This window comes from Xenopus laevis, chromosome 3L (assembly GCF_017654675.1).
Source record: "Xenopus laevis strain J_2021 chromosome 3L, Xenopus_laevis_v10.1, whole genome shotgun sequence".
Classification (NCBI taxonomy): domain Eukaryota; kingdom Metazoa; phylum Chordata; class Amphibia; order Anura; family Pipidae; genus Xenopus; species Xenopus laevis.
Genome location: NC_054375.1, coordinates 26,705,751 through 26,714,684, shown reverse-complemented (window position 1 = coordinate 26,714,684; position 8,934 = coordinate 26,705,751). Strand labels below are relative to the sequence as shown.

The window sequence follows — 8,934 nt, the reverse complement described above, 5'->3', positions numbered from 1 at the left end:
ACTTAGATGCAACTGGCTGGATTTCTATCCAGTATTCTCAATGTTTTAGAGTGTTGATGCCCAGTTCAAAACCACACAGGTGGCAACCCTATCTCTAGCTAAATTCTGCTTGATGATTAAACCCAATCTTGTTATTACGGGTATGAGATCTATTATCCAGAAATCAATTATACAGAAAGCTCTGAAATACAGCAATGCTAAATTAGAAAAAAAAACATTCTTATTTTTGATTGATTTGCTTTTTTTGTATTTGTGCCTTTCATTTATTAGGCAGATTATTGTTTGGGTTTACTGAAAACCCGAACAGGCCTTACAAAAACTGAACTGTTCAGGTCAAAACCGAACCGGTGGCAACCCTAGGAAGGCCGGTATTTTTTTCCAGAAAAGGTGGCAACCCAAGTGGCAAGGCAACCCTAGCCACCAGCAAAGGAGGCAACCCTAATCAGTACCATGCAACATTTTTACCTGTTGGCCGCTAAAACACTGGGCAGGTGGAAACTTTTTTAATTGGTCAAACAACATTACAGTCTCCCTGGAAACAAAGGGCAATTGAAAATTGCCAGTCAAGAATAGCATTAAAGTGACAAAACAGTTTGAGAGTTGAACCCGGAAAAAAATCAGCTCATCAGACCTGGCGCATTTGACGCCACATTTGTTGTGGGTAAACAAGTTCAGGAAACAAGCACGAATACTTCGCTGCTGACTTCGATTAAATAATCGTGCGGCGACTCAAAAAAACGCTAAATAAAGTAAACCCTAGTTGTAGCGTCTCCTAAAATTGCTTACAGACGCTAAAATAATCTTTATTATTGGTAACGTGTGCCTGAAGGTCCGGGCATGTATCACTTCCGGTAGAGACAGTGACCTTATGCCCCTTCTGCGCATGCTCCTTCCTTTCCTGTAGCGGCTCCTCGAGAACAGGCAGAAGTAGGTAAGGGCCTCCGATATCAATCTCTTGTAATCCTTCCCAAATCTGCTACCGTGTTGCCCCGCGCTCTCCTCGGGTGTGTAGGAGGGATTCTACTGCCGGGAGAGCGGCTTTTAGGTGTTGGAATATTTAGAGATTAGGCGGAAGGTGAAGTTATATTTGATTGGGGTCGGGCCTTGCGCAGAGTAGTCGGGGGAAACCACAGCGCTACATTTAGGGATATGAGTAGCAATTGTATCAATGTAACTGTGTGTACTCCAGTGTGCGTGTATTTGTTAGAATGGGGGCGCAAACGGGAATTTTTCACTGTGAGGTTTTTGCACGATTTATTGGGATGTTCGGCGGGGAGAGAGACCCCCCCCTCCCCTGTTTGACATTTGGTATAATCGATATATACATAGACAATATGTGGCCGCATTTATGCAGCAGATGTACAGCCACGTTTGGGAGAATAGGAGTGTTGTAGTTCAGCAGCAAGAGGAGCGTTACATATAAACTGGATTTATTTGTGATTAGAAGGTATAGTGCTTGCTGTAACATGCTGCCTGTGTGTCTTGACTGCTGTGCTTATTGGTTACATAAAAAAATGCTATTTAATGCTAGTGTGTGTCATTTGTAAGCATGGTGGTGTTGTGTTGACTCCTCTACCACTTGTGTTGGTGGGACAGCCCTGTAGAGTTGCAGTTCTGCACATCTGATCACATTAGCTGTAGCACAACAGACTTGCTTGCTGTAGAGCGGTGTCAGTACTGGGGGAATAGTTAAGCCATTTAGGGTAGGACTGGCCGGACGTTTTCGGTGCTATGCAACAAAACAACGGAGTTCAATCGCATGCGACGGAAACAAGGTAAGTGAATGCATTGTTGGGTGGTGTGCTAGATTTGATCCAAGACGACTGTCGGATGCAGACGCTGCATCTTCATCTGACGGTCGGGTGGCGTCGGATCAACACTGCGACTTCGTCCGACATTTCCATTACTTACCTTATTTCCCTCGCATGCAGTTTGACGCCACCGTTTTGTTGCAGCGCGTCGGGTCGCGCCGAAAACGTCCATGTAGTCCTACCCTTATTCTTTATTTAATCAGGAGCTGTATCACACACACATCCCAGAGGTGCTTTACCATAACTTTCATTATTTATAAATTGGCCGATTCTAGGCAACTTTGCAGTTGGTCACTTGAATTATTTGCCGCCTTCTGACAAAGTCCCTCTTTTATCACCTTTAAAGTAACTTTTAGTATGTTATAGAATGCCCAATTCTTAGCAACTTTTCAATTGGTCATTATTTTATTTTTATTTGCCTTTCTTTGGAATCTTCTTGTCTTTCAAAATGAAAACCAACTGCAACTTGTCTCAGTATATCACTCTGAGACAATTTGGCATAGAGGCGGGTCAGGCAATATTTGATTGACCGCTATTTTTAAATGAGTTTACAATAGCTATGAATGCTTAAAAAAAATTGAGTTTAATTTGAAAAGGACTTTTATTATACAGCTTTTTATGTCTGGGTGACAGTAGATATGCTAACTGTATCTCATTTTTTTTTTTATCTTACTTTCCAGAAATGGCTCCACGTAAGGGTAAGGAAAAGAAGGAAGAGCAGGTGATCAGCTTGGGGCCACAAGTGGCTGAAGGTGAAAATGTGTTTGGAGTTTGCCACATCTTTGCCTCCTTCAATGACACCTTTGTCCACGTGACTGACCTGTCTGGCAAGTAAGTATTGTACCCCTGGTATATTGTGGACTAGCCACTGGCTTGTGGTTTAGACCGAGGATTGTTGCCTTTGTAAACTTAGTTTTAATGTTTTGTGTGCCTTCAAATGACTGTATTCTGGTTTAACTGCATTATAGTGATGGTCGTGCTCACCATAACTTGCCTCTGTTTCAGAGAAACCATCTGCCGTGTAACCGGTGGCATGAAGGTGAAGGCCGACAGAGACGAGTCCTCTCCATACGCCGCTATGTTGGCCGCACAAGATGTTGCCCAGAGGTGCAAGGAGTTGGGTATCACCGCTCTTCACATCAAGCTGCGTGCTACTGGTGGAAACAGGTACAATGGAGTGTTGGGGTTCTGTATTGCTTGATAACAAAAGATAAATACATTTTGCAAATCCAGAGAACTCCTGAAGCCAAGGACTGACCCACACAGGCGATTTTGTTTGGGTTTTCAAAAATTCCCAGTGTGTTCCTGCACCCGGGTAACTCCATGGTTCTGGATGCAGGTCGAGACCGGAGGCGAATGTCAGTGTGGGGTCTCATTCTCTGCCTGCAGAAGTTCAGCCCCATTATGGAGTTTGAAAGACTTTATCTTGTTGGATGAAAAAGCAGCATGCAGTGTAAACTTTTATGTAGCTTGCACATCAGATTTATTTATTTTTGGCCTAAGCATCTACGTTTGCTTGATGAATGAGATCTGTTGCTAATCGCACACTGGAAGGCTTCAATAGCTGCTGTGTCTGAACAAGAGATTTGTCCGGGCTGGTGCTGCAGTTGTGTTGCTGTCCATTTTAGGATCAAATCCCTTTTTAAAGGAGAACTAAACTTCAACTGGCACATGTGCAGTTTGAGATACTCCGGGATTACCTTTAACTGCACATGCACCAGCAAGCTCTGTGTAGGCAAACTGATCGGAAAAGAGCACAAGGATTCAGAAGATGGTGCCTGCTAACTCCGCTGCACATTTCTGCTTGTAGAAGTCTGATTTACTATGAGAGGCACTGTTTATTGAAATAGACTCTGCAGGGAGGGAGTAGAGAGGGGTCACATTTGATGGCTGCGGATGGGGAATTTTGTCGGGGGGGGGGGGGGTTTAGTTCTCCTTTAAAGAAAGTTGGTAATTAGAGTACCAGAGCAAAAGTTTTTTTGACCTATCAGATTCAAGATTACAACCTCATTGCTGCCCATTGTTTTTCCTGTTCCAGCTTTCTGTGTAATCTCTGAATGGAATGTGGGAATTCCAGATCTTGAACCAAAAATGTAGTGGTCTATTCAGTAATTTCTATTAGCTTCCTGCAGCATCCTTATTCAAATGAGACCTAAGTTATCTTCAGCTTTATTCATTGTGCGGGTAGATCAGTGCTTAACTTTGTGCTGCCCATAAACTGGGTGGGGGAAATAGGAACTGAGGGAGTGGGCTTGTGTGGTTCTATGAATGCTAGTGATGTGCTGGCCAGCCTGATAACCCGCGGGTACGGGCCAACCATGCTGCTCCTCTTATGGGTAATGGGTGGATTCGGCTGAAGCTCTTCTACCTGCTCTTCCCACCCAAGACTGCCGGCTTCCTGTTTTATAGACTCGTGTCTGCCCGCCTCTTTTGTGATGTCATTGGCAGGGTGGTTCGCTGCAGGTCTATAAATGGAGGGGTGAGGTGGGTGGGTCGAGATTTTCTAGACCCGCACATCACTATGAATGCATGCATCTCCCAGAACAGATAACAGTGAGATGTTTCACCTCTTGTTTGTTGACCTATGGAACATGGCAATTCTGGGAGACTAGTAGATTTTAGGTTTATTCAATATGGACATAAGTAAATGGAACACTATCAGCTTTTATATAGTGGCTGCATGTTCTGCATTATAGAGTAGAGTTTAAATCTAAGGGTGAAGGATACAAACTCACTGTGAATAGATAGTATAAGCCAGGGCTAGCCTTGAATGTTTGGTTTCAAACCAAGTGCGACTTTCTGATTGGTTTGTAGAGCTGGAACAACCTTCACGTGTTTTACACTGCTCTTATCATATATCGGCTATATGTATTTCTGCATTGTATAAAGCCTAAAGTTTGTATTTATATATTTGTATGTATCTAGCTGCAATAAACTCGTCTGTGACCATTTACAGCATTGTTGCACATGTTGAAGCATTCCATCTCTCCTTCAAAATACTCCTAGAAATCTCTTGATAAAAGCCCTGTTGTCACTTCCATAAAGAAGGCTTGGGAGTCTTTTGCATTTGGCATAAAATTTCATGAACATTTGGGCATTATATACACCAGTGTTTCTGAGCTGTGCCCCTCTGTGCTATTTTTGTCATAGACAGAGCTTTTTTCCATAAGACGAATTTTGAGTTCCCATGAGTACCATGTTCAATTCCTAGTGCGCCACTACTTAATATCCAGTATGGAGGGAGACTTATCAATGTTTTTTTTTTAATGATCAGAACCGTACTACAAAACGCTTCCCTCATTGGGTTTTCCCTGAAACTTCCATATTTTGCTGTACCAGATTTTGTAAGTAACTTATATTTTCCCCAATGTCTTGTCATTTTAGGACCAAAACACCAGGACCTGGTGCCCAGTCTGCTCTCAGAGCTCTGGCTCGTTCGGGTATGAAAATTGGTCGCATTGGTAAGTATTTTCTTTTTTTTTATTATTATTATTATTATTATTATAAGTCCATACAAGGGAGTTTTGCTGGAAATACTTAGTTGCAAAACACTTAAAGCACACGTGAAGCCATTTTTTTGTTTTAAGATAAATTAAAGTAGAAGGAAAGGTTAAAACTAAGTAAACCTTATCAGAAAGGTCCACTTAAATATACCAGTAAACCCTCAAAGTAATGCTGCTCTGACTCCTGTCAAAAGAAACATCATTTCTTTCCTTCTATTGTGTACACATGGGCTTCTGTATCAGACTTCATGCCTTAAGCTTAAACCTCCTTGCCCTGGGCGTGAGCATGCTCAGTTTGCTCCTCTTTCCCCCCCCCCCCCCCTTCTCTGCTGTAATCTGAGCCCAGAGCTGTAAGTGAGCAGGGAGAGACTCAGGCAGGAAGTGATGTCACACCAAGCTAATGCTGCAGCTGCTATCCTAAACAGAGCTTCCAGAGCTTTTTACTCGGGTATTGTAAATTGTACAGAAAAAATATAGTATTCTAGCTTGCACTATTGCAGCTAATCTATTGGCAATATAATGCCTCCGCAGCTTTCTTTCTCCTTTAAAGTAGGGAAAGTCTGAAGTTGCTTTTAAATGCTTATTCATTTTAAAATATACAGTATTGACACCTTATGCCTTAACTGTTGAGCTCTTCCTTTCTTTAGTGTAACGTTCCATGATACACCCAGAGCAGCACCCATCTAATCTTTTCATCTGCTTTAGACTGAAGTAGAACAGCATCTTATTTTGTCTGCCTATAGTTCTTCCATCCCATGATGCCTAGGCAACCAAATGGAGCTGCTTCTCCCTTAAAATGTACTGAGCAAGATTTTCTAAAATCTCAGCAGCCCACGGTTGCTTGAATTTCAGCATTATCTGTTCAATAAACAGATTGATTTATATTAAATGCAGGCTTGATGGATGATTCTCTTAAGCCATAATGCAGCTCTAGGCATCTGTAATATGATTTTGGTTTTGATTCTTTTAAAGGGGTACTGTCACAGGAAAACTTATATATATATTTTTTTTCATAATGCATCAGTTAATATTGCTGCTTCTGCAGAATTCTGCACTGAAACCTGTTTTTTTTTGTTTGTTTTTTTAAGAGCATAGGTTTTTTTTTTTTTTACAGCACGGTAACGCGTCACGGTTTTTTAAAAAGCCGACTGATGCGTAATTATGCTTAGCGGTTTCAAGCTTTGGCAACGGCACAATAGGTTAGCGTATTTTTTTTTAAAAAAAAAAAACCATGCCGCGTTACTGTGCCGTAAAACCGCATGTGTCCATGCCCTTACTGCTTCACTGCAAGTTGGAATATCACCACCTCCCTTCCCTCCAGAGTGTTCTATCCATACAACAGTGGGCAGTTAAGCAGATAGCAGCCACCTTAACACCTCTGCTGAAGGATTTAGTTGTATTGCTAAGTGCTCCCTAGTTTGAGACATGAGAATAGCACACAAGCAGGAAAAAGTAGTACAGCAGTAAAGAGTGACTGAAGTTTATCATGGCACAAGTCAGATGACCTGAGGGCACCTGGGAAACTGACTGTATAGCATTGCGAACATGACCTGGGGTTGTGGTATAATACAATGGGAAGTGGAGAAACAATAGCTATCTCCAAGCAGTTCATCCTGAAGTGCTGGCTCCTTCTGAAAGCTCCGAATCAGGCACAAACTCTGAGCGTTGCCTCCACACCAATATTACAGATAAAATAAAATAGTTCACCCTCTACAGGGTAGAGGGAATTATTTGCAAAGTGAACCGTGTAATTGAGAAATAGAAAAGTAAACCGTAAACATCATAAATCCCTTTAAGTCAATATAAGGTATTTTTTTTTTCTCTTGCAGAGGATGTCACCCCCATCCCTTCAGACAGTACCCGCAGAAAGGGCGGTCGCCGTGGTCGCCGTCTGTAGATTTCTACCTTTTGTCTTTCGGTTGTTAATAAAATTTATCAGACCAAATTTCTTTTTGTGTGACTCGTAATGTTGACGGCTCTGTGCAGGCTTTGGGTGAATGCATCACATTTAAGGACTAAAGCAGCGTTTCAATATTTTACATTCCATTGTTACAAAGCCTTTCTGGGAGAAGGCATCCTTAAAGGACAAGGAACATTCTATTCACTGGAAAGGGTGCCAAAATGTTAGGCACCGCCCAGTGAGTGGAATCACTGAGTCTGTTCCCCAGGCCAGTGCTCCTGTAAGGAAACAAACCTGCACCCGCCTGGGGACAGACAGGTAAGCAAGGTAAGATGGCAGAGCTGCAATGCAGTCTATCCTATTAAACCATGTAGTGACCTGTCAACCCACAGAACCAAGGGTTGGATATTGCATGATTTGGCAACACAGAGCGGCATTCCAGTGGGAGAAGAGCAGCCTTTCCTACATAGTCAAATAGTTGTCTAGTGCCCACATGTGCAGACTTAAAGTAGAACTAAACCCTTAAAATGAATATGGCTAAAAATGCCATTTTATATACTGAACTTATTGCACCAGCCTAAAGTTTCAGCTTGTCAATATAGCAGCAATGATCCAGGACTTCAAACTTGTCACAGGGGCTCACCATCTTGGAAAGGTGTCTGTGACACTCACATGCTCAGTGGGCTCTGAGCAGCTGTTGAGAAGCTAAGCTTAGGGGTCGTCACTAATCAAGCAGAAAATGAGGTTGTACTGTAATATAAGCTGATGCTACAGGGCTGATTAATAAATTCTGATGCTAGTTGCACTGGTTTCTGTGCTGCCATGTATTAATTACTAATCGGCTTTATATTGTGACATTTCTATTCTTTGTGTACTGTATATTGTGAGTGGGTCCCTAAGCTCAGTAAGTGACAGCAGTACAGAGCATGTGCAGTGAATCAGCAGAAAAGAAGATGGGGAGCTACTGGGCATCTTTGGAGACACAGATCTTTACTTAAAGGGCTGTAGTTGGTTGAGGCTGGCACAGAAGCCCAAAATATAATGTACAACATTTCTAGCCTACCTCTTTAGTTAAGATTTACTTTTTATTTAAGGCAAAGCTGCCTGATCCTATTTTTCAGTCTGTTATTTAATGGTGGTGTAAGACACATTGTAACTGGACAAATTCTTTTTTTTAACTTTTATGCAGTTTGGAATTGTAAATGGCTACCTGGTTGCTAAATGGTAAATTATCAGCCAGCTGTACATAATTATATTCTACATTAAAATATGTGGGATGATATTAAGCAGACAAATATAGTGCATACTAAGTGCAAATAATGTGGCCTTTCTTCCCACTCCCTAATCAATCCTTATTAGAAGCAAAACCAGCCTATTGGGTTTAATGTTTATATGATTTTCTAGTAGACTTGTCTGGCAAACCTGCAGGGCCCCAACTTCAATAAATCTGCGCATTTGATTGTTGCAAAATGCAATGTGTGGGCATCAAGAACATCTGGACGGCTGCAAGTTATGCTGGGAGTTGTATTATACGCAACATTTATAAGATCACATGTTAGGAGGCAATGCAGTGGGTTTTAGACTGACAGCGAGGGAATTGCAGGGTTTTTATACTGACAGCTAGAGAATTGCAGGGTTTTTAGGGAATTGTTTAATATCTAGAAAGCCCAAGGGAATGCTGAGTGATATAGTTCCACAGGAGCTAGAGGACTGATGTTGG

At 42.0% G+C, this 8,934-nt stretch overlaps 1 protein-coding gene across 4 annotated transcripts; it reads left to right on the top strand.

Moving 5' to 3' along the window:
• The first annotated feature begins 775 nt into the window (after positions 1-775).
• On the top strand, positions 776-7,259 carry rps14.L (ribosomal protein S14 L homeolog). 4 transcript variants are annotated; one of them, XM_018251988.2, is made up of 5 exons: positions 776-931; positions 2,492-2,642; positions 2,817-2,978; positions 5,196-5,272; positions 7,144-7,259. In XM_018251988.2, the coding sequence occupies exons 2-5, from the start codon at positions 2,494-2,496 to the stop codon at positions 7,209-7,211; spliced, it is 456 nt and encodes a 151-aa protein (XP_018107477.1). In that variant the 5' UTR covers positions 776-931; positions 2,492-2,493; the 3' UTR covers positions 7,212-7,259. The 4 variants fall into 4 exon arrangements, with proteins under 4 accessions (XP_018107477.1, XP_018107478.1, XP_018107479.1 ...); XM_018251989.2 differs by having other exon boundaries at positions 797-927; XM_018251990.2 differs by lacking the exon at positions 776-931 and adding an exon at positions 1,056-1,075.
• Positions 7,260-8,934: the final 1,675 nt, after the last annotated feature.

Bases quoted from the DNA above. Each gene is read 5' to 3' on its own strand.
- rps14.L (XM_018251987.1), top strand. The intron at 2,979-5,195 runs GTACAATGGAGT...TTGTCATTTTAG, and splicing joins CGTGCTACTGGTGGAAACAG to GACCAAAACACCAGGACCTG. The intron at 5,273-7,143 runs GTAAGTATTTTC...TTTCTCTTGCAG, and splicing joins TATGAAAATTGGTCGCATTG to AGGATGTCACCCCCATCCCT.